General features: G+C 37.2%; 2 protein-coding genes across 3 annotated transcripts in view; both read right to left on the bottom strand.

Annotated features, from left to right (window-relative positions):
- Positions 1-119: 119 nt before the first annotated feature.
- On the bottom strand, positions 120-8,462 carry drg1 (developmentally regulated GTP binding protein 1). Its single transcript, XM_079861675.1, has 9 exons — positions 8,261-8,462; positions 7,920-8,043; positions 7,601-7,776; positions 6,690-6,759; positions 6,383-6,552; positions 5,470-5,600; positions 5,222-5,389; positions 2,482-2,604; positions 120-1,151 (listed from the first exon to the last, which is right to left on the bottom strand). The coding sequence occupies exons 1-9, from the start codon at positions 8,297-8,299 to the stop codon at positions 1,052-1,054; spliced, it is 1,101 nt and encodes a 366-aa protein (XP_079717801.1). The 5' UTR covers positions 8,300-8,462; the 3' UTR covers positions 120-1,051.
- A 2,121-nt stretch (positions 8,463-10,583) lies between these two features.
- Positions 10,584-26,287, bottom strand: part of kcnn2 (potassium calcium-activated channel subfamily N member 2) — a 38,006-nt gene continuing 22,302 nt past the window's right edge. The window contains exons 7-8 of one of the 2 annotated variants that reach the window (XM_079861683.1): positions 14,609-14,678; positions 10,584-12,625 (exon numbers count right to left, since the gene is read on the bottom strand). In XM_079861683.1, coding sequence (XP_079717809.1) covers positions 12,350-12,625; positions 14,609-14,678 — 346 coding nt within the window. In that variant the 3' untranslated portion in view covers positions 10,584-12,349. The remainder of the gene's footprint in view (positions 12,626-14,608; positions 14,679-26,287) is intronic. The other variant, XM_079861684.1, reaches the window with a different exon arrangement.

The following is a 26,287-nucleotide window of genomic DNA, read 5'->3' on the forward strand; positions in this document are numbered from 1 at the left end:
AGCAATTCCTAGCCAAGGACCATTGAAAATCATAACACAACTTTAAATGTGCATTCACTATACAATTTTATAATTTTCACGAGTACTCCAGGTCTGAAAAATCACAATTTAAAATAAACTTATCCAAATGCACTTACCACAAGAATGGCCTTTTATTGTAGTATTGTTGACTTTATATCAGCTCAAATGCAAAGGCAACAAAAAGGCTTTTTGGCTGATTAACCTTTGAGGCAGCTTGCACCCATCACACATTCATAATGTCAAATGTCCCTAGTGAGTGGGGCGATTTAAGGGCATCAGTGCTTCTGACGGGGTGTGTATCATTCCCCGTCCGTTTCATCCACTAAGTGGCCTGGTTATCCTGAGTGATTGACTGTCACAGCGGGGGAGGGTGTTGTGTGACCACAAGACTACTGGATTAAACCACATGAAGTGCTGGTTACTGACTAGATATCTCAGTTGATTTTGTTAATCTGGTAAACAATGCTGACAATTCAACAAAAAGACCTGAATCAAATGTTTTGTCAAGTATTCATTACTTCAATTACATCATTGTTTCTGCCTTAAATTATAACATTGCTTAAAAACATTTTTGTGCATAAATTGACTTGTACATTTTTTTTTTGTAGATTTACTTTTATTAAATAAATTCTTAGCTAACTGTGATTTGTATATGTACACTTATGAAATACAACTTAGACAGTTACCTCTGATAACAGATCACTTTAAATTGTAATGTGGACTCATGTATTTTCTGTAAAAAAGCACTACACAAATAAATGTGAATTGAATTGTCATGAAAAAGTCACATTTATACATCCATGGATTTTTATTCTAGAGTTTTATTGAAGTTCACTTTGTTTTGCAGCCCACATTTGCACTTATTCTATAACTGCATTCAAACCATTTCTGATGCCGAATAAAGCGAAATCCATATGAGAAGACAAATGAAAGAAACAACAATGGTGCCATGGGAACCTTCGGGGCATTTAGAAATGTCTTGTTACTTCTTTTTTGAAGTGTAATGATCATGCAGAGCATCAGAGTCCTTTTATTTCTTGACCAGCTGGATTACATCCTCATCTTCTAGCACATGGTCTTTTCCGACTTTCTGCGGGTTATGCTTCACTGACGACCCCCACACCAATGCACTGCAGAGAGAAGAGAGAGATGATGCTAGCAGGCACGTTTCAACACAGTAGCATTTTACTAAATGTTTTACATAGAGTTTTAAATCTTTCTTCATTGACAAGGGACAACTTTAAAAATGTGCACCAAATTCATTCTGACAGGTTATAAAGTCTAGCTAGTTTGGAGAGAGTCACTTGAAATTAAAAAACAAAACACACATTAAAAAACAAAAACAGTATTGTCCTTCCTTACCTACCGCAGTATCAGGTTCTGCAGTTACCGTTAATAAGAATTAAAAACTGTTACCAAGAACTTGAACTAATTAAATAGAAAACAAGACTAATTCAATTATATACAAAAAATATATAATAAGCCATACATTAATAGGGGATCTCCTTTCAACAGTGCGAGTTGTAGAATAAATGCAGTAACTATAGCATTTTGGCAAAAAGAAATTGACATCTTTGAAAGGCTTCTTAAACAAAAAACAAGAAAAGTAAGACATAAAACCATTTAAACTAAATTGTTACACCTTTTGTTTTTGGGTCAGTTTTGACCTGAAAGTGAAGTGTGGATTTACACATGAAATTATGCGGTTTTGTTTTTTAAAGCAGTAGGAGGGTTCAATTTGACATTGTTATCTGATTCTGTCCCTTTAAAAATCAGTGTATCAATTGTTAAAGTATTAATTGAAATAAATAAAATGTAAATTTGAGATGAAAAACCTTTAGTTTAACTTGAAATACTAAAATTACTAAAACTAAAATAAAAGATAAACATAAATATAAAAAACTAATACAAATGACACAAGCATCAAAATTATTAAACAAATTAAAATAAAAACTGAATAGCCTATATTTAAAAAAAAAAATCAAAATATGATTATTATAATAGTATATGAATAATACAGTAACACTTATAAATAGATATTAAAATTCATAACAGACTAAACAATATATCTAAAGGTTAGAGATACGTGATCAATGTTTTTTCTTTTCTTTTTTTTTTTAACCAAAATGAAGGGCTCTCTGAATTTAGGAACAAGGTCTTCCCAACCAAAGGAAGTAACGTAATGTACACTGTAACCTTGGGACTGAGTTTAAGATACTGTGCTCATCATGTGAGAGAAATAAAGATACCCAGTCCTGCCATTACATCAGAGCCATTTGAAAAATGACGCACAGCATAAAAAGGAAATACATAAACACTTTCAATTGCACCTGACTAAGTTTCAAAGCAATCTTCACTGAGAGAAAAATCAATGAGATCACTAGTTCCAGTCCACTTGCAGAAAACCAAAGTTTTAAAAAAACACACATGAGCCTCCTTAAACATTTTGAAATCACTTACTATTTGAACTCTTTGATGAGGTTTTTGTGAATCTTTAAGCAGAAGTCCTCAACAGCTGTCTTTTCATCTGGAAGCACTACAGGTGACGTGTAATCAGGAAGCTGTCCTTTCGGCTTTGTGTAGCTGTGAAATATCAGTCAGTGTTATTATACATTATGAAGTGGCTTTATGATACATAGTGCCCATTGTAAACTTTAAAGTCTGGCAGTGAATACTAAACAGTTATGTTGCTGTAAGCTTCACACAGGCAAAAGGGCATTTTCCCTGAAAGTGACATAGAGCTGACCCCTAATGTTCGACTTAACGTTAGTCAACGAGAGGAGACTTAGACAACCAAGATTTTATTAGTCGGGGGAAAAAAACTTGTGAGGGACAGATCATTAACGGCGGTTCTTTGTGATAATTGCAGTATGTCGGGCAGGAAATCCAAACGTTCGCTTTTCATCCATCAACCTCAAATAAGGCTTATCATTTGAAACCTGCAAGTAGCAACTTCACATGTCCGCTCGCTCTAACGTTAACCTAGATAAATGTGCGCTATTATTAGGTGCATATCCAAGTGTTTGTGTGGAGTGTGGAAGCTGAAGTATAGCAGGGTAACTGCATGACATTGAGGCGCCAGCGCCATCACTAGCATTTTTTCCTGATAACAGCGACACTACTAATGTTTTGTTATACATATATAAGAATAATACATCATTCGAAACTGAATGAACTGAACTAAAATAGGGCTGCACGATTAATCGCAATTTCCATAAATCGCACTTAAACCGATTTTGCGATTATGAAATTGGAAAGGATGCGATTTTTTTTTTATGCATGGCTTGTCATTGATGTACGGCTCTGTAAACGCTGCTCCATCTGAAAGCACTGAGTTTGAGTCACTTATAACTTCGTCAACAGCTTTCCAAACACGAGAAGCATTTATGAACCTCGTCCAACAAAAGACAACATTTAATAACATGCTTTTACTACAAACTCACTTCATAACAACAGTTGAGCATCCTTCTGTGAGGTGATGTGGCTTCTTACATAGAATAAGGCAGTCGTGTGTTTATTAGTCATGTTTAATCAAAGCGTTTCAATTAGGGATGTGCGCGAATATTCGAATTTTCGAATATTCGATCTGTAATTATTATTCGAAAAATAAATACTATTCGAATTTTATCGAATTTATGAAGCCGTAAATACTTTGCGGGTCGTAAATGCAGTGAATCCCTGATAAATCAAGCACTAACTGGCAGTTATAATTAAATGCACTGGGTGGCACTGTGGCGCGTTTAACAAGTTGTTTGTATTTGATCATAATGTCGTCATCGTCTGCCTCGCGAAGTTTGGAATTACTAGTCGAAAATGAGGTTATTAAATGATCTTACAAAATGGAATTACTTTTGATCAAATTAATTAATTAATCTGGAGTTATAATATCATCACCACAATGAGAAATCACATGAAATCCAAACAGCAGTCGACTGAGGAAAGACAGCTGTCCATCACTGCATCACGACTGCAGGTAAGCGCAGCTGTAGTGCGAGTGATCCGAGATGATAACTTATCTAACAAAATGATTTTGAGACATATTCTTCCTTTAAGTTTCGTTGAGGGAGACAGGTTTAAGAACAGAAAACGCAAAGTGCTGTAAGAAACTTAGAACTAGAACACCGTTATCTTTGTGTCTCTGAAACGTCTGTTTTCTCAGAAACGGCGTTTTCTCACTAGAGCATAAATTGCTGGCGGCGCCCGTGGATATTATTGTTTTTCTCAACATAAACGTGAAACAATATAAACACGATAATCATATGCTGACTCGAGTGTATGTGTACGTTCTGTACGATAACTGGCGCAATCTGCTACTCATTAGGCGTTTTTTTCCGTTCGCGCTGCTTGAGCTTAAATCCTTTTGTTCTTTATATTTTTTTGTTTACACTTAGGCCTACTGTTTAATGTTCTCAATTAAAAGAAAACTTTAACATATATTGTAAGCTTGTTGTGTATATTGCCTAATCGTAAGCTTCTTCAGAAATGGTGACAAACTAAAAAAAAAAAAAATAAATAACTTAAAAAATAATGTCTTTTTCGTTAAACATCATTTAAATAAACGAATATTCGAATTTTATGAGCCCGAATATTCGAATGCAATATTTTTGAAAAATGCCCATCCCTAGTTTCAATCTTCTGTTTATTCAGCTACAGCGATAATGCCCTATAGGGATTTCCTGGAATGATGTGCATTACGTACATCTGCGGCGGGGCATATTTGGCGTGTCTGCGTGAGAGCGCCCTCTGGTGTTCAGATGGAGCAGCATTAACTACTGATCAGCCGTGCTGCACTGACAAGCTGCGCATAAAATAATCGCAGCCTTTGCCAAATCACGTGCGGTTTCATTGCGATTAATTGTGCAGCCCTAAACTAAAGGGTCTACTTTTATTTGTGTAAACTCACAATAACAACAAACTTGTTTTTGAAAAAAAAACAACAATCAGGTCGCGCTTTCTGCCGTCGTTAATCTTGCGATTATTCGACTAATGGATTATATGAACGACTACTAGTCGACTAGAAAAATCTTTAGTCGGGCAGCACTACAATATGAATGGCAAATCACTTATTTTCAATAACTTAATTATTTTCATTAGTGCTTGCAGGGTACCCGCTCCTCCCTAAGACAAGTTGTTCTGGCCAAATTCTAAGCATGCAATCCCAGAACGCATTGCAACGAGCTCAGCGGAACATGTAACTCACATGCGCACTAGTTGCAGGTAGTCCCAGATCCTTTCCAACAGGTCGTCAAAGTTCCAGCGGTGGTGAGCTGAGATTGGCACGCAGTGAGGGATTTTGTAGATAACGTCCAGCTCCTCAATAGAGATCTGGTCGATTTTGTTGAGTACGTAGATGCAGGGGATGTAAACCCTAGAGGAGAGAACAACCATGTGAAAAATCTCTTCTGAAGTGAGAATGACTGAGGTTGGAGGATGTGAATATGGTCCTACCGGTTTCCCTCCACCACATCAATGAGGTCGTCAGCTGTGGAGTCGCTTCGTAAGGTTATATCAGCGTTGTGGATCTTATACTCCGAAAGGATGCTTTTCACAGTCTCAGCATCCAGTTCACTTTGAGCACACTAAAACACAAAAGCATGATGACAACTGTAAACACAACTGATCTGATGTATAACAGACACTAAGAAACAATACATGTAAATGAAAATGGTTCGTAATGAAGAAAAGACAAACAAGTAAAATGCTTTTTCTAGTATGCTGCTCCACATCTTAGTGAGTAAACTTACATTTCAAAACCTTTAAAGACATACAAATTATATTCATATCACGAAGAACTGCTTAAAATCAGCATGAAACCAAAATTGCTACTATCTTTTCCTCTCTATTGTGATCTATATTGTGAAAAGGCTTAAGAAAAGTGGGACGGGACTTGATTTTGTCCATCAGGAATTGATTGGCACATGTCGTTTGCTAATTGCTGATCTCATGTGAGTGACAGGTTATTGGAGGGAAGAGATTATTTTTATAATAGAAAAAATAATGACATGAAAGGATTAATCTATTAATAGACACTGCAATATTGCATGATAAATAAAAAATTTTGCATTATTATTCAAGTACATAACTTATTAGCATTTACTTAAATTGCAAATACTATTTATTGAACCAGGAACAAAGTCAAAGTGTTTAAAAATGGAATAAAAATGTATTTCATAAAATAAAAACCTTTTATTAATATTATATATAAATATATATTTATACTTTGAGATATATATATATATATATATATATATATATATATATATATATTGTTTTTTATGTTCATTTTATGCAAGAAAAGTGACTTTAACAATGCTTTTATAAATGTATGCATTAGTGGGTTAATAGCACACTGAAGTCGTACAGTGGCAGTGAAGTTGATTCCGCCCTTGTCTTTCTTCTTGAAGCCAATATTTGGTGGTTTCTTGTTGAGCCGGATACCAAAACCTTCCAACTCATGTTCAATGAGCTTCTTGTGTCCGAGAGGCTTCAGAACGTCCAAGACGATCAGGATAAGGTTGCAAGTGCGAGCAACTGTTGGAAGGAAGGAAGATTAGGGAAACGCTAAGATCAGTGAGTGAACGTAACTGGTACTAAAGCACACTTAAAAAGACAGAAGTGCACTGAAAGTGTCTTCAAATGAGTCTCTGTGTTAATGGTTTGTTACCTACCAGCAATGACTTGTCGTCCTCTGCCCTTGCCATCTTTGGCCCCCTCAATGATACCTGGGAGATCCAGAAGCTAATAAAACAAATAAAAAAGTCAAACTTGAATGCCTCATTCCTTTTAGTCACTCACCAAAACTGTGAAGATTTGTAAATCCATATTCCAGGATGTTGAAGCCAAGGGAAATATATTAAATCCAGTGTATTGCGCAGAATCTGCACATATCTGGCTTACTTGAACACGCACGGCAATAACGGCACGCTTGTTCATTTGCATTGAAGCAATAGCAAAGATAAAAAAAAGCATTTGGTTAGCGGAAAAGACATTGTTTTTCCCCAACATACTACTTTTTTTTTTCATGTTCTTTGTACTGTATTGATCTGTCCACCTAAAATAAATTTTGGTCAAAGGGATCAAGGTGAAAGAGGAAGTGAGGAGATGGCTGGGTGACAGGTGACAGATGACAAATAAATATATAGCCTATATATTTATAAGCCATGACGTAGTTAATCTGGTTTATTTAATTTTCTTTTTCGGTTCTGAATGGCCTGTAATTAAAAAAATTAGTAGCCAAATTGGCAAGTGAGTGAAAAGGTTAATTTCAAACCCTGTATCTCTTTTAAGATTTAATATTATCATAATGTACAAAACTGACGGTTCCCTGTATAGTTTACAAAATTAGTTGACATGAGACTTTTTACTTAAGAAAACTTAACATGTACTGTACCTTATGTACATCCAAATTAATCAACACTACTGAATCGAATTAAGATCGGAATCGAATCGCAAGCTTGTGAGTCGAAATCGAGTCGAACTGTGAAATGTGTCAATACCCAGCCCTACAGATCACGCAATTAAATCTCACAATTACAATCACTCTGCCTGGCATATGATAAACTTGTGCGAAGAGTTTCACCTGAATTTTAGCTCCTTTATAGCGGATGACTCCTGGTACAGTTGTCAGTGTGGTGAACTCATATGCAGCCACCTCAGAATACACACCAGCCAAGTTACTCAGAAGAGTGGATTTGCCCACTGACGGGAAGCCCACAAACCCAATACGGGCATCCCCAGTCTTTGCCACATCAAATCCTGAGGGGAAAATCAGGTTAGTGAAAAAACAAAGCAATAACAGCCCAGTTTAATCACTCAGGACCCCCTTATAAAAACATGGGCATGAAGCTCCCGAGACAAGATATTGCAGGATGTGTGTGTGATGATGGAGCAGCACTGACCCTCTCCAGTGCCTCCTCCACTGCCTCCTTTAGGAGTGATGAGCTCCCTCCTCAGTTTGGCTAATCTAGCCTTCAGCAGGCCCAGATGATGAGCTGTGGCCTTATTCTTCTGAGTACGAGCCATCTGCAGGACACAGACACTTCATTAAACCGCACATTTACATTGACAATGTCAAGACAACAAAAGATTTTCACAGCTTTCACTGTTATGTGAGATTTTACTGCTCGGTTTATTGAATATCAAGTTCATTTATGAAATGCAGCAGGGTTCACTACTGAATGGGTTTGGCGCTAAAGTGCTAACGGCTATTTTTCATACATTACTGTAAATGTCAACCCACCTCGTTCTCGATTTCGGCTATTTTGGCGAGTAAACTCATTTTGGCGTTGGTCCTTTCAAAGCCGTTACTTGAAAAATAAAAAGTTGAAGTTAGTTATTTAGTTACGCGGCGTGTTGGCTCGTAAGCACACCGTTCACATGCTTTGCCATGAGTTGTTCACGCCACGCTCTGTTCTCGCGATATTTTGCCTCTTCTCGTGCCTAACAAAAGGGTTCCGCCTACTGGACAGGAGCGAATACTTCCAGTTCTTCCACTTTTCCAGAGATATCTTGGAATACTAAGCATAAATGTCCATACAGACATATACTGAAAGGGGTATTCTGTCTTTGTGATAACAAGGCTCTGTTGCTGCCTTTAGGTGCACCACCTGGGAAAACCCGTGCCTCCGAGTTCAAATCGGCAACATTAACAAAGCAAAATAATTTTATTGTGAACCATAATTCCAAATAACTACATGTGAATTCTATCCACCTTATTCCTGACGACCTTACTGCGTTTTGAAGTATGGGTGGCAGTGGCACTTCCGGTTTGGGGAACGATCCATTCAAAAAGACTGAAACGAATCATTTCAAATCATAAGGTTGCCCTACAAATAAAGCTGATCCGTCAGTTTGACTGGATGAGCTTTCAATTTTCCTTCATGATTTATTTTCAGACTGAAAATAAATCATGAAGGAAAATTCAGACATCATGAGAATAACGTTAGCCTATACTTGGTATTTTCACGTGACATGTTATAACAAGAATATCTATGGCAAGAGCAATTTCCAGTCTATGCTTTTTTTCCTCATGATTATTTTATTTTTTTCCCTTTGCAATCCGCTGTAAAAGTATGAAAAAGGACAACATATACTGCACATTTGTGGTCTGTTCTCCCGAATTTAATTTACGATATATTCCATTAATAATTTACTGGAATGCACTAAGAATCTCTCGTTATTCTCCTCAAATCCTCACATCTTTTCCCAGGTTTGTTTTCACAGGTAAATGCAATTTATAATCTGTCAAACTGACGGAAATCACTTTGAAATAGTATGCTGAAGTTAATGAACATTTTTGATTAAGGCAACATAAGTTATACAGTGTATTACTCATAGACTGTAAGGTATTACTACAGTGATATTTATTGCTGTGGAAAGACTCGCGCTTTTGGGTTATTTGGTCTGTTGAAAGTGCCTTGTTGATGCTTTACACTTTTAAATTTCCTTTCAATGTTCGATGGTTGAAGGGTGAGTAGATTAATGTCATCTCATTGTGACACTTTTTAACGTCTTGCGTTCATAGAGCGAGCCTGATTGTTTACAGCTTAACGGAAGTGCGTAGGAATAAGGTGGATAGTGGAGAAAATAAACTAACGTTACAATCAATAAAATTGCGTTCTCATTTTCCCCAAACACAAAAGGAAAAAACTCCAAAGAAAACGTTTCTAAGACTTTCCAAGAGAGAGAAAAAAATCGATAGATTGATTTCGTTAGAGAAAGATGCCAAATATGCCGTCACTAGAAACACTCATGCAGCAGCAGCGTTTATAGTTTTCTGCAATTTAATGCCAAGGTAATATAACACAAAGTATAAATTTATAAATGTGCATTTATTTTAAATTATAAAAAAAGTGAAAATATAAAAAACGTTGCTAGATTTACGAGGTTACTGTGGATCCATAAGATTAAAACAGCAACGCAGACTGTGCGTGTTAGCCAATTAGAGAACTTAGAGGCTGCTCTCAGCCAATAGCGCGTGAGCTTGGGGGCGGGACTATGAAATAATGTACTTTTTTTTTTTCAACTAATGATTTAGATTCTACCTAGAATTAGGTAATTCATTAATTAGTTGTTAAATATTCATGGTGATCTGAAAAGCTTAATTGAATTTGTTATAGACATCATCAGCCATGACGTTATAGGGTGCCCTGCAGTGTTTTCTTTTTTTGAAGAATTTTAAAAATGTATTATAATAGGCTATATTAAATATAATATGATATAATATACATTATTGGCCACTGATTGTTTCAAGGGCTCAACAAGATAAAAGATAAATAATACACATTAGTATTTCCATGTAACTGCCATTATAGCCTAATAACCGAAAGAAATGTGCCACTTATTTTAATAACCAACAGGCTTATTTCCTATTGAGGAAGTTGGCATTAATTAGAGGGGCATCATTCTCACTCTAGAAAGTAACTGATTGGACAAAAAAAAAGAAAAGAGAAAGACTACATTTTACAGCCTGCTAACTGTTATATACAGCCTCAAAGCTAACACGACACGGGCAAAGGACTACTTCATGAAATATATAACATCAATGCTCAAACACACTTTTTCTGTTAAATAGCTTCATTTTATTGTTTATATTCATTTTGCATACAGTATTTAATCACTCATAGTTTCTATGTTGGTGAAATTGTTGGATCCACCATCGTTTCGTCAGGTTCTGTGACCCATTAATGACATTCTGGGATGTGTTGTTGCTGGGCCAGGTTATGAAATGCACCAATATATCCAACATGAACCCATCATATATCTTTAGAATCTAAAGTGCACAGATCTATCAATAACATGCTATCAATAATGATAGTAAAGTTTGGTGAGCCGGTCGTTTTCTCTTCCACAATAAATACAATTCTTTGCATCAGACAGACATTTGTGTTCACATTTAGAATGGCGTGAGACCGATTGCTTGGAAAACAAGTATGAAACTCCTTTATTTTGATTTGTGCTGTGGATTTGTTTAACCTTTAACACCAGTATGAAAAAAACAGAGGCTGAATTCACAGGACATGCCAGAGGGCCATCCCAGAGAAACCCGTTACAGAACAATGGTACGGTTCAGCTAACTGGGAAACCGCGAGGTTTTTCCAGACGACCATCCATTTCCCTTCTTTCTGCCCATTTTGAAAGCTTTGGTTCTACATTCCACTTACACACTCAAACACAGTTCTTTACCACACATCCTTCGAGAAAGACATACGCATCTGGAGGTGTGCTTGTCCTCATTAATATACAAAAATAGGCATTTCCAAACATATACAAGATAGTTGCTGCTCTTAAACAGATCAACAAATAGATCTATAAATAGCATCCAGTAGATCTCTTCTCGTTTTTGAAGTCTGTTTAAGCGTAGAGCACACAGTGAACCGAGAGCGTTTCCTCTCAGCTATTCCATAGATTGCCGTTGGAACTAATGGAGAGTTTGAAACGTTGGTGCATAAACAGCAGCGATCTAACATCTACATTTTAAGCACAGTCATTTCAGTCGAGGTCTCAATTCTGCCCTAGCCGTAGCCTACACAATCATTATCGTTGTACATTCTGGCCATTATCCTATGACTAAAGGTGTCTGTTTATTTGAATGAGCAACATAAATTCATATTATAGTCAGTAAGCATTGAAGTGCAATGATAAAAAGTGCAAGTATAGATTCAGACGCATTCATTTCGTAAATTGTTTGCAACAGGGCCCCCGGAATAATCACTTTTAGAGGCCTCACAACAGAAGAACACTACAGCTGATGCCGTTTCTAACCTAAAAGATATATGCTTTCCTTTGAGAGTGAAAATCTAGGGTTTTCGCTATTCGGACAGGGAGGGGAAGCATTCCTCATCTGCCCATCTTGGGTTCAGACATGCTATTAGTTCCTCAATAAAGAGTTATTAATGCCTGTTGATTCTAGGAACAGGTCGGATCTCATTCACATACGCAGAGACAGACAATTCGGTAGGAAGCACTAGTCCGGCACTATTCAGTGCCGTTTGAGGTCATCACATTGCTTTCCTGAATTAAGTCCCCCGGAAGGACTTGCTCACCTGATAGCCCCATCTTTCCATCATTAGTTACTGAGAAAAGTCTCTCTGTGATCCTGTCAACAGAGAAACAGCATCATTTATTGATGTAAAAAAACAAAAACAAAAAAAACGACAAGATATGTGTGGAAGCTATCCATTTCAAACGCATTATCCCCGGTAACCTCTGATGGTGCCATCAGAATTTGGATAATACTTTATTGAAACCATAAGGCTTTACAGTAAAATGCAACTTGGCCATATGATGGCGAAAGTCTTCTCCGGAGACGCCGGCTGGGCTGGCAGCTCTAGCTGCTCTCGGAAGAAGTGGGCGGCGCGGTGGAGGACGACCGGCGCCGGGAGACGGACTGCGAGCGCTCGTGGCTGTTTTTGTCGAATGGCTGGAGTTGCACCTCCAGAAAGTCCCGGTGTTGCTGGCTGATCACCTGACTGATGAGGCCTGGAAGAGCCTGTAAGTTGCTGAGCAATGTCTCCAGTTTGGTCTCCAGCAACCCAATCCTCTTTTCCATGTCTTCGCCTCGCTCGTTAAGGTCCGAGACCAGGTCGTACATGATGTTTTGAGTCTGAGATGAAGCGAGGAAAAGGGTATAGTTAACAGAGATTCATAAAAGATTGGTCGAACAGCCTGGTATTACAAGACTAGCTACTACTAGCTAACTACTCAAGACTTGTGAATATTGGTAAAATAAATAACAAAAAATTGTTACGATGCCAATTATCGGTCGACGAACCGTTGGTAAACCAATGTTTTACCAATATTCACAAAAAAAAACATTGACAAAAGTGCAAATATTAGCAATGCATAATGCTTGATCTTTTAAAAATATTGAGTCAAACAATAAATGGCAACATTTGATGGGGGGGGGGGGGAGAAGGAACTAACTACAGAATTCACAGATTAAGTAACTTACTTAATGTATTATTTGGATAATTACACGTCCTTTTGAGTAACAGCCATTTTGCCTCGAATTAAAAATGTGTAGCTTAACAACAACAGTAATTATTCAAAATGCATATTGTTTGTTGTAGTCTAATGCTCATTTAGTTATGCCAAAAAGCATATCAGCATATCGGTTTTCATATCGCTATCATCAGTCTTAAAAAAGCAATATCAGTCAATCTCTACTAAGGTGGTCTCTCTATTTTTAGCACATTATTATGTAGTTGCTAGGGAGCTTTGTTCATTTGCTAGTACGGTATTCTGTGTGGCTGCTTACTGACATAAATCAAAAGACTATAACACTGATATGCCGGTCTCTAGATATGGCTCAGCTCCCTCCTTTAATTGAATTAAATGTGATTTTTTTTTTCCACCAGGTAAAACTCATTAGGCTGATGGCTTAGAAAAGTAACAGCACACCTTTTCTCAAAAAGCCACATGATTTGAAGCACAATTCATGTCTGTAGCAGACAGTTATGCAACGAAGTGTAATACTTTGGCTTAGAGGTTTGTTTAAATCCCTCACCTTAAGTATGTGCAACAGTGACACTTGCCTTAGCAGACACCACTAAATATGAACAAAGCCCTCATACATTTCTAAAAAAAAAAATTCTGAAGAAAAATGAAATAGAAGACCTTGAAAAATAAGAAAAAACGGGTCACAGAAGTTGCAGACGTATCTGGGTCTGCCGGCTGTCTGAAGGGTGCAGAAGCACTGCAGCTGCTTAAGTTATTTTAAGCTGCATTATAGGATTCATTGCCACTGGGAGCAGCTGCTGCCATGATTAATGTTATACCGCCCTCTTATGGTGAGAGGCAATTACAGCAATGATAAAAGGAGGCTGAAACCAGTATGAGTCATAACACGCTCCGCCTCAATGTCACCCGCCCCGGTTTCTTTGGGAGGTGCGGGACAGGAGGGTAATTGGGTAACACTAACTAATGACTCTCACGGCAAAGCCCAGACAGAGGTTGCTAGGATATGACCACTGCGGATGTTTGAAAGTCACAGCTTCGGCGTGCGCGCTCGTGCGAGAGGCTGATCCAGCTGACTCATCAGATCTCAAGTGTATCCCTTTCCCAGGTTTCTGTGGGTTCTGCAGAGTCAGGCTGGCAGCAAGCCTGGTGTTCCCCAAGGCTCGCTCTTAAGCCCGTCTAAAATATGGCCATAAGGGAAGTGCAAATGCAGTGCTTCAAATTTATCAGGCTGTTTTAACATCTCAGGTGTCTCATCAGTTATTCTTTTTTCTCTCAGGAGATGAAAGCTTTTCCGGACCATTAAGCAGCATGATGTATTGTGCGTAGAAAGAGGGAAATAAATAACAAAAGCCAATGTGAGAATGTTTCGTGAAGGAAAAAGAATAAATTAACAAACATCAACCATATGCTTAGTTGCTCTTTGTAAGGAAACAAATGATCTGCACCATATACGGAAACCATATTGTAGATGAAATGTAAAGAATTAAACAAATTTAAAAATCATGTCTGTTCATTTGACACCTGTAGACTTACAATATATGTGCGCTTTAGAATTTGTGCTGAAGCAAAAAACGGACCTCCTATTTTCCCATCATGCATTAGTCAGACATTCAACTCGTTATCTTACCTTTGCAAGGTCCACTAGAGAGTTTGCTTGGTCATTCAGCTTGCGTTGCTCCATTTTTACACTTCTTAATCTGAACACAAGACCATTCAGAGCCCAATAGTGGCAAGCGGTCAGTACAAAAATCTTTTGACAGGTTCTCCATTCACAAGCCACACATTTCAGAAGCACTCCTAGGACATGCACAAGACATGAGGAGAGAATGCAGGGATTGAAGGAGGACTGAGGCGCATGCAAGTTCAAACTTCAGAGGGAAGAGGCTGTGGGCGCGGAAGGTCTCTCCAATATTTGAGGGATATTCTTTTCCACACCTCTTACAGGAACAAAGCTCTGATGAGAGACTTTCTGGTTATTAGTGACATAGGGATAAATTATATATTAAAAACCTATCAAAAAATATTACAGAATTTACTTTACAAAATATTTACAAAATTTACAAGACAAACCAGTCACTTCTGGTCCTAAGAAGATATTTAGAGTTTAGTTTGAAATAACAGTAATGCACTTATGGTAGAAGTCTATGGGGTCGGGCAATAAATGTTAAAATATACAGTGTATTAAACTTTAAACAAGTTAAAACAACTGCATTGTGATAAAATCGCTTACTGACTTCATCTATACACAGTTATATTCATTATTTCATGACTATGTACAACCAGTGAACCCGCTAACATTCAAATTAAATGTGTAAGGGTATGAAACACAACATTTAAACATTTTACATTTACATTTGAAGAGTTCAGATGCAAAAGCCTCTGAGTGCCATCTGAAATTATCTTCTGGAAAGATCATTTTTATCAAGCTTGTATATTTAAGTTCAGTAATTTCACTTAAATGGCAATGAAAAATACCTATTAATTGTCATTTAAGTAAAAGTACTGAACTTATATATACGACCTTGATAAAAATGATCTTTCCAGAAGAAAAGGCTTTTGCATCTGAACTCTTCATTTATTTATTAAAGGGGTCATGACATGGATTTTTTAAATTATTTTAAAATGTTCTTTGAGGTTCCCTTATAATGCTAATAACATTGTTTTTTTTTAAACAATATATATATATATATATATATATATATATATATATATATACACATGGAAAAAACTATAATTTTTAACTTTCATACTGACCTTCTGTCTGAAATGATCTGTTTTTAAGGGGAGGTTGCTAGTAAATGGCCACTGTTATGATTGGTTAACATCATTGTGTATTATGTTAAAAGGACAAGGCAAATTTGATTACTCATGTCATGACTACTATAAGTTATGTTATGTTACAGGCATGCTTACTAACAAAGAACATCGTCTTACGTTAAATTGCTTGTACGAGAAATAAGCTAGTACTTCACTTAAAGGATGATTTATAAACTTTGTAGGTCAAATAACATTTTTTTTACAGAAGAATTTAAATGATGCCGTAATTTACTCACCCTTAAGCCATCCTAGGAGTATATGACTTTCTTCTTTCAGCCATATTTATATTTAAAAATATCCTGGCTCTTCCAAGCTTTATAAGATTTGAACATCAATCCATCATAAAAGTAATCTATACGTTAATAAAGGCCTTCTGAAGCAAGGTGATGCGCTTTTGTAAGAAAAATATCAATAAGCTGTAGAATAACTGGCTTCCAGTTACAGCCGTGCGCAAGTCGGTTACGGCGGAAGAGTGACCTCTGACCCGACGTTTGGCTGAAAGAAGAAAGTCCTACACCTAGGATGGCTTGAGGGTTAGACAATTTTCCATTTTCGGTTGAACTATCCCTTTAATATGAGTGCTTTAACAAAAATATGAGCTTCACATTCTGCTTTTAAACCCTTCTGAATGCCTAGCCCCATAGACTTCCATTGTAAGTGCTGTAAATGCAGTAATTGTTTATTTTATTTTACAAACTGAAGAATAGTCACATTTTTTTGGCCGATTCTCGACAGCATGTCCATAGAGTGTAAGTTGTTTTGAACCTGGAACATTGCTTTAAACTAATGACTATGAATCCTGTTGAATAATGGTTTCGCTATATTATAAACTGATCACTGTGAACTGTAAGGAAGCGGAGATAAATAGCCTTTAAGAACTGAACACTACATCACACAGCTTTGTAAACCAACCCTCTCACTCAAATCCATACTACTAGCATTAATTATTCATCTGCTCCATTTAATTAGGTTTCATAGGAGCTACTTATCTTCACTATACATTAAGTGCTTTCTTCTCTCGTTCTCAAGGGCACGTAACACACATAAACTGCGGTTTGCAGAATGTTTCCGCAATCACAAGGGAGAAACACAAGAAAGCTGTTCTCCATTCTGGGGGAAAGGGATTGAATCACAGCTGGAGATATTTGTAATCATTGCTGAGAAAGAGCAACAATTTCGCAATTCATTGTTTAGCTCTGGGTTAAACTCTCTAATTAAACTGTGTTCAGATCAGAGAGGAGGGAATAAGGGCGGCCTCCGGGGACTGGAAGGTGTTTGGCCCAGATGTAGCAATTTCTGCCCAGGAGAGCAGCATTAAGAGGGTAATATATACTGATACAAAGAGTGCAGTTCTGCTGCCAACCACTGGAGGGCGCGAATCAAGCTTCACACAGCAGAAAAACAGAAAAACATGTCCTGAGTCTGTCCAAAGATTACTGAATGAATCACACAAGAACAAGGCCAGATCAGATTTTACCACTTCGTCAAAAGAATACACATGGAATTATATTTTGTATACGGAAAATTAACCCTGTTTTTAGGACCATTAACATTGATTGGATTGACATTTTCATCACTTTTTACCCTAAGGAGCTCAATATTGCAATACTTCAACTTATAACTATATATATATAACTTTTATTTATAGAAAATATATGAATAATTTGCAAACATTTATACTAATTAGAATGTTATAATAAAAGTAATTCATGTAAACAAAATAAAAGTTACAGTAATAAAGGCAATAATATATTTTAATTTGTGTGGAATTCAAATGTTTTTATAATATAAACAATTTGTGTGAAAAAGAAAACAACTGTAATACATCTCCTTGTTTTATATGTGTGTGTGTGTATGGGAATTTCCCATTATAACTATAAACAGTTTTTCTATTTATGTATAAATATTTCATTAATATTAGAATATTTAAAAAAAAAAAAAATAGCTGATGTAAACACTCAGTTTACAGTAACTTTTTTTGTTTAATTTGCTTTACGTTAAAATAATTATAATATAAAATAGCTTATGTAAGCAAAAAAATGTTTAGATTATTTTCTGTTTAAATCAGCATAAAGAAAAAAAAGGTGTAATTTACTTTACAATAAAAAAATTATAATATATATATATATATTTTTTTTTTAAGCAGCATAAAATAAAGTCAATAAATACCACAATTTTAAACGGCAATGCCTGTCATGAAAACAATGTCAAATTATTAATGGTCCTAAAATAATTCTAATTTTCTTTAAGTAAACTTTTTTTTTTTTTGGTGGTGAAATATGACTGGGACATTCCCACAGCAATGGGGAATCCAGGCACTTCATGTACACAAACATAATTGCTTTTAATTCCAATTGTTGAAATATTGTAAGTATGTCTCGAGAAAACGTTCATTTTACAGTTGGATGACCGATAGCGTTTAGAGAGAGAGGAACCACATTTGACATGAAACGCTTTTCAAAGCATATATACAACTAAATCTAATTTATTTGGAGGGCTTTGCATCCCGTTTCTACGTCTATTGTTCTAATGCATTTGGCAAGCATCCGCTTTTGACATCACGGGTACATTAGAGAAAAGAACCGAGTGAACCGAGTTTCATTCATGAGGCTCTTTCTGTGTGTGCTGAACATTAGCTCCTGCTGGGGCAAAGGGAGCAGAGCATTTTGGGATAAAAGTCATCCAGAGGCTCCCTCGGGCACCCGCTGACCTTCGCGTCTGAGAGCTCTTGTTCGCTCGCACAATCCCACACCGAGACATTGAGCTGGTTCTGTGTCTTTCTCCCTGTGTGTGTTTTCTTGCGCTCAGTCTGATCCACCACATGCTGTTCTGTGTGCAGTGAACAAACGCAATCGTTCATAGCAGCGTCGTGCAGATGAAGCAAACTTCATGCCCGTTTGCCTCGCTTGCATAGGCTTCGCGAAATAATTCAGTGCTTGAATTAGGACTGGCAAAATTCAGCAGCCGGCCGATCCGCATTATGACTCGCTAACATCTGCACTGTTATCGGTCATCCGACTGGGAAATGAAGGGGTGGTGGTGGGGTGTTTGAGGAGGAGGAGGGTGGGATAAGCGGAGACAAATGTTTCAGGAGCAACTCGGATTCCATGAGCCCAAAGATGCTTACGGCCGTATGAAACAAAAGAGGATGTAAATGAAACATTTCAGGAACAGTCATCCTTCGACTCATGGAAGCAAAGTCAAGTTTTAGTTTTAATCAGCGGCTGTCTGATTAAACGTCCCAAATAATCACATTCATGCAACAATGGAAAGAAAACACCCTCTATCATTGATAACTGGAATTCATTGAGTAAAATGGTAATGTATTGCTGGTTTAGTTAGTTTGTCAGCTCTGGTTTTAGGACAGTCCAGCTGAGAAATGCCTAAAATGCTAATTGAGCAAAATTGCACAAAATTTTCAGGTCAAAATTCAGCCCACAATAAAAAATTTAAATAAAATTTATTTTTAAAAAAATATTTAGTTTTTGTAGGACCATTAAGATATTGCATTGTGACAATATTATATATAATTATATATAGCCTACTTTAGTACAACAAATACTACCATATATATTATATAAATAATATCATAATTTTACTAATATATATTTATAAGAATGACATTTTTTGCTTAAAAAATATACTTAAGTGCCATGAAAATACTATTACACTAAAAAAAAAAAAAAAAAAAAAGGTCCTAAAAATAGGCAATGTGAGCAATATATAAATTTCTTTTTTTTTTAAGAGAAAAAACCTGGCTTTGTTCTTGACAGGTTTTAATAAGATTCTGCTAATTAGCAATTGTCCTAAATAAGTGGTCAAAAAGTTACATTTATTGTCCTTAATTGTCTCTAATATTCCGCTTGTTGAAAAAATAATCCAAATTATTTTCAAAGTATGTGTAAGTAAAAGATGTAATAATGCCTGATGCACTTTTCAAAAATATTTGTACATTTTTTTTGAGAATGAATTTCACTTATCAAATGAGGGCGTGTACATTTTGTTTTCTTCTCAGTTCATCAGATAGAAATACAAGCTCTCATTTGCATGCACACAACAGATCTGTATCTAAAGGTGAGGCGAAGACTTACTTTCGAGCTCTATTGCATTGTGTTGACACAAACAGGAAAAAAAGGAAACATAAAATAGACAAATGAATTATCACAACAGTTAAAATGTGGCATGATTATTGTGTTCAGATCTCCCTGCAATCTTCATCAACACAGTCATCAGGTGATACACTTTTATATTGACGTCCCCAAAATCCCAACACAAGCACAACATCCACAATTGTCCATGTTTTTGCCCTTTTCTGCATTTTCATTTTCGCACTAGTGGCACCAAACTGGATTAGCAAAAATGAACAAGATTCCAAAAACATTCCCTTCGTTTCCGCCCCTGACTGCCATTGTTAGACTTACCAAACTACAAACTACTCAAAGCTAGCCTTTAAAAAAAGTAGTTAGCTACTAAAACAATTACAAAAGCTACTTTCACTTTCACCCATGAAACCCCATTAAATCGCAGTAAAATTGCTAATTCACTTATTTTTATGTAAATTTACCACATCTGTCATTCACACTTCCAGCAACGTTCCATCTTTTATCCGTATTTCTATTGAAACTCAGATCTCATTAACAAACAAATTTAGATACAACAAAAAACTATACAATACAAGGGGCCGTTTAGACAAACTTTTTATGCATTTTTGGTCGTTCATTTACACGTCAACGGTGTTCTGGGGGGCCTGAAAACGCAAACTTTTGAAAACGAGTTTCAAAGTGCACGTTTTTGAGAACGATATCGTTATTGTCTCCGTGTAAACTACAAAAACTTGAATTTGTGAAAACGGTGACGTCATGCATATTACGTGTTCAGTCTATAGACGGGTTTCCATCCAATCATGAAGCGAATCTTTTTCAAAGTTCACAAAAAACAAACAAATGCGAATTAGGTGCATTCGAGTGGATGACGGTGGTATTGGTAACCTATTAACCAACAGTAAATAAAACACCATCATGTGGATGGCCGATTAGTCACGTGGGTTTAATGTTCGCTATGTCAGAATTTATTCGGCAAATGCGTTTCCATCTCGCATTATTCCCATTAACTCTTTTTCGCACAAGTCAAAAACCACCTCAAGCGAGTGTAAACTTTTTTGTGAATTATGGATTTTTTCTTTCGAAATGAGGCAATTCCATCACTCATTTTGGATGTGATACTTTAAAATTTGCATAAAAACAGGTTGACGGAAACATAGCGCATAGGCAGTGTTTCTTTACAAAGTGACATCGCCATCTACTGGCCTGGCATGAATAATACAACGTTTTTACTTGTGAACCATCATTTTGACAACGTTGTCCTCTGTACACAAAAAACGAAAGTGATTTGTTACAAACAGCAGCAATTACCTGGATATCACAAGAAAGACATCGTAAAATGACATTGCGACAAAAGGATAGCATTCATAGCATTACACCGTTAAAGTATAGACTTTCGCGCTACTGAAAAATGGCGTTTAGCTAGGAGCTAATTAAAAGCAGCGATTCCACTGCATGACTTTTCCATTGCATTTCTATGTAAATATGAACTAGATGGATGTGTTGCACTCGAGTTCAAAGTAATACTTTTAAAAAATGCGTCTCTAGACTTTTTTTTCTTTTGTTTTCTTCATTTCACTACCCTGCATGTTTGTGTGAATGGCCCCTTCCGCCCCAAACTCACGGCATTGGTTGACGTAGATGATGACACACGATGACAAATCCATAACGTTTGTACTCTTTGGACACTCAACCTTTATCTTAAATCATAAAGTAAATATTTTAACATCATCTTTTATAAAAAGACACTTTAAAAACCAGCAGCTTATTACTGGAGTGTGTCAGATTGCGCCTGACCTCCATCAAAGCGGCAGATGTGCTGTGTGTCAGTCTTGTGCCGCTCATTTAGCTAGCGACTCCCTGGCCCAAATGTGCTGATCCTACAGAGCCCACTGTAGATTAAAGCAGGGGGTTGGTGGCACAGCAGGCGGTGCATGGGATGTTACAGCTGGCACCACCCACGCCACCACCTGCCCCTCTCCTCACGCTCTGTATGCGCACACGTGGACGCTCACTCCTCGTCCCCAAAGCCACCGCTCGCAACCTTCATCGTGACGTGCCATCAACAGCGCATTTGCTTATCGCAGCTCGGCACCTGTTTCCACAGCAAAGGACAAACAGACCTCCAAAAACAAGATGTGCTCCTTATTTCCTGTGTGGCCTCGGCAAGTGTAGGACATGAAGATGGCCTGAAGATAATTTCAGCGCTATACTAGACTCGCTAGCCTTTTACTGATGCATGATAAGAACGGCTTTAATCAGTGGAAATCGATCCTAGTCATCCTCATTATGCAAAACTGTATGATTTCCATGTTAAAGGACACACGCCGGAGCCATTAGTGCAGACAGGGCCAACTGGGAAGTTTTAGATTTGGCCAGCAATGGCAGTTTCCTGTCTTTATGCGTTTGGAACGGGGCCAGGTGATCTTCAAATATAAAGGACACTGAACAGAAAAAGGGAAGCGAATTAAAGTGGAAGATAGAAAACCACAAAGGTCTATTAAGATGAGTGTGCGCACACCTGAACGGCCGTATTGATGCTCACATATAGTCTAAATGAAGGCATGTGAACTCATATACAACCATAAAAACACAGAAGCACACACTAATGGTTTTGCACAGAGCCAGGAGCAAATTGACCATTAATCTGTGGTGTCATGTGTGAGCAGTAGCCTGTGGTTTATGTGCGCTGACTGAACATTAGCCCGCTCGCCTGTATTCCCAACATCTCTGCTCCAAGCAGTCTCAGCCTGTTTTCTTTCAGCTATGCATGCACCTATAAAAAGAGCCAGAACATTGTGTGACGTTACCCTCAGCATTATTAGTTGTGATGTATCACGCAAACCACAGCCCGACGGCGTCTAATTCCATCTCGTGGCAAGAGGGAAACAGAGCAGACAAATCAGAAGTTTGAATACATTGTCTCTATCATTATCAACTTAACATAATGAAACAAGGTGATTTTGCAGTGGTTGCTAATGGCTAGCTGGTGGTTGCTAAGTCTTCTATGTGGTATCTGGGGAGTCGCTAGAGGTTCTGGCTAGTTGCTAGGTGGTTGTAAGGACATTCTAGTTTAGATCCGGTGTAGAAGTGTGGGCTGGCAGAAATAATGAATGGATTTTGTGTGTGTGTGGGAGGGGGGGAGGGGGGGGATAATACACTAGATAGATAGATAGATAGATAGATAGATAGATAGATAGATAGACAGACAGACAGACAGACAGACAGACAGACAGACAGACAGACAGATAGATAGATAGACAGACAGACAGACAAACGGATAGATAAACAAACAGACAAACAAACAAACAAACAAACAGATAGACAGACAGATAAATAGACAGACAGACAAACAAACAGACAGACAGACAGACAGACAAACAAACAAACAGACAGACAGACAAACAAACAGATAGACAGACAGACAAATAGACAGACAGACAAATAAACACACAGACAAATAGACAGACAGACAAACAAACAGAGACAGACAGACAGATAGATAAATAGACAGACAAACAGACAGACAGACATACAGACAAACGGATAGACAAACAGACAAACAAACAAACAAACAGATAGATAGACAGACAGATAAATAGGCAGACAGACAAACAGACAGACAGACAAACAAACAAACAGATAGACAGACAGACAGACAAATAGACAGACAGACAAACAAACAGACAGACAAATAGACAGACAGACAAACAAACAGAGACAGACAAACAGACAGACAGACAGACAGATAGACAGACAGACAGACAGACAGACATAGATAGACAGACAGACAGACAGACAGACAGACAGACAGTTAGATAGATAGATAGATAGATAGATAGACAGATAGACAGACAGACAGATAGATAGACAGACAGATAGACAGACAGTTAGATAGATAGACAGACAGATAGACAGACAGACAGACAGACAGACAGACAGACAGACAGTTAGATAGATAGATAGATAGATAGATAGATAGATAGATAGATAGACAGACAGACAGACAGACAGACAGACAGACAGATAGATAGATAGATAGATAGATAGATATAGATAGATAGATAGATAGATAGACAGACAGACAGACAGACAGACAGATAGATAGATAGATAGATAGATATAGATAGATAGATAGATATAGATAGATAGATAGATAGATAGATAGATAGATAGATAGACAGACAGACAAACAGACAGACAGACAAACAAACAAACAGATAGACAGACAGACAAATAGACAGACAGACAAACAAACAGACAGACAAATAGACAGACAGACAAACAAACAGAGACAGACAAACAGACAGACAGACAGACAGACAGACAGATAGACAGACAGACAGACAGACAGACATAGATAGACAGACAGACAGACAGATAGACAGACAGACAGTTAGATAGATAGATAGATAGATAGATAGACAGATAGACAGACAGACAGATAGATAGATAGACAGACAGATAGACAGACAGTTAGATAGATAGACAGACAGACAGATAGATAGATAGACAGACAGACAGACAGACAGACAGACAGACAGTTAGATAGATAGATAGATAGATAGATAGATAGATAGATAGATAGACAGACAGACAGACAGACAGACAGACAGACAGACAGACAGACAGACAGATAGATAGATAGATATAGATAGATAGATAGATAGACAGATAGACACAGTTAGATAGATAGACAGACAGACAGACAGACAGACAGATAGATAGATAGATAGACAGACAGATAGATAGATAGATAGATAGATAGATAGATAGATAGATAGATAGATAGATAGATAGATAGATAGATAGATAAATGAAGGGGCTGTTCACAGAACGCATTTTTCCATTCCACTGTGCAACTTTTCCATTGTTTTTTAAATGTGCTAAACGTTGTGCTCGCGTCTTTTGCAGCATGTCATGCATGAAACGCCATTCTAAAAAATCCAGCAATAAAGTTAAAAGAAGTTCAACTTTTTAAAAATGCGTTTCTAGACCTTATGCTTTTAACAACAAAAACGCATTCTGTGTGAACCGGCCTAAACAGATTGAAAGATAAACAGCGCAGTCTTATTTCAGTGTTGTTATTTAAGCACAGTTTAAGCCTTGTACATTCAGTTTTTCCGATTTAGCTAATTATGCGGAAAGAACATCTTTCAATAATGAATATTTGTCTTTGAGCAGCATGGTTGATTTAGCTAATTATAAAGACCAGTGCAAGACAAAACAAACAGAAGGGATTCAATAATCTCATCAAAATGCGTGAAACGTTTCCCCTCAAGCTCAAAATGGCGACCACACATTTCAAAGCTTAACAGGACAAATAAATCTTATCACTGAAAAATTTTAATGTTTACTTTATAGCTAGCATTAAACTGGTCACAACGCTAATGTCATGCAGTTGAAAAGTGGGACAGAGTGATGAATAAAGTTTAAATGAGGAGAGAAAAGAGAGAAAGGAAGAGAGTCTAACAGAACCCTAAAATGAAAGGCGGTGAAACTTGTCCCTTGACACCTTCATGAATAGTGAAACAGGAGTAAAGGACGATAGGATGTGCTCTCCACATCCGTCATGGTTTCCAGTTGCTTTAGAGATGCTTCTTATTCAATATTAGCTTACACGGCCCACAATAACAGCGCTAGCCATGGACTTCAAAGCCATTCACTGCTTTGATACTGTCGCTTTGAGATATACACCTAAATTCAGCTCAGTTCAATTACAGTATTTCCTTAGGTCTTGTTGAAGAGTGTCTCCTGATCATTTCAACCTTTTCACAGGCTTTGGTAGAGCACTTTTTGAATTATGATATACTTCTGAAAAAGATTTTTGAACTAAACTTAAAGGGTTAACTTAGTTCACCCAAAAATGAAAATTCTGTCAGTAATTACTCACGCTCATGTTGTTCCAACCCCGTAAGACTTTTGTTCATCTTCGGAACACAAAGTGACTACAGTGGCTCAACCTCAATTTCATAAAGCGACTAAAATACTTTTTGTGGGGAAAAAAACAAAACAAAAATAATGACTTTATTCAACTTTTCATTTTCTTCTGTGTGGGCCTCTGACGTGAGTTCACAAGAGCGGCACGACGCATGAGCGAGAACTGAGAAGATGACGCAGATGGGTCTCGATGTAGTGTCTAAAATGGTTCTAAAGCGTGCATTTCCTGGATGTCTGAATCGTGAGAAACCAACGAGAAAACGTAAAAGTGCCTTACCAATGCCACAAAAGGAATGGCTTACCTTTCACACTTTGAACATGAACTCACTCAGACGCCCACACAGAATAAAATGAATAGTTAAAATAAAGTAGTTTAAGTGTGTGTGTGTGGGGGGGGGGGGTCTTTTTGCGCACAAAAATAATTCTCATCGCTTGATAAACTTAAGGTT

Source organism: Squalius cephalus (assembly GCF_949319135.1).
Source record: "Squalius cephalus genome assembly, chromosome: 24".
Classification (NCBI taxonomy): domain Eukaryota; kingdom Metazoa; phylum Chordata; class Actinopteri; order Cypriniformes; family Leuciscidae; genus Squalius; species Squalius cephalus.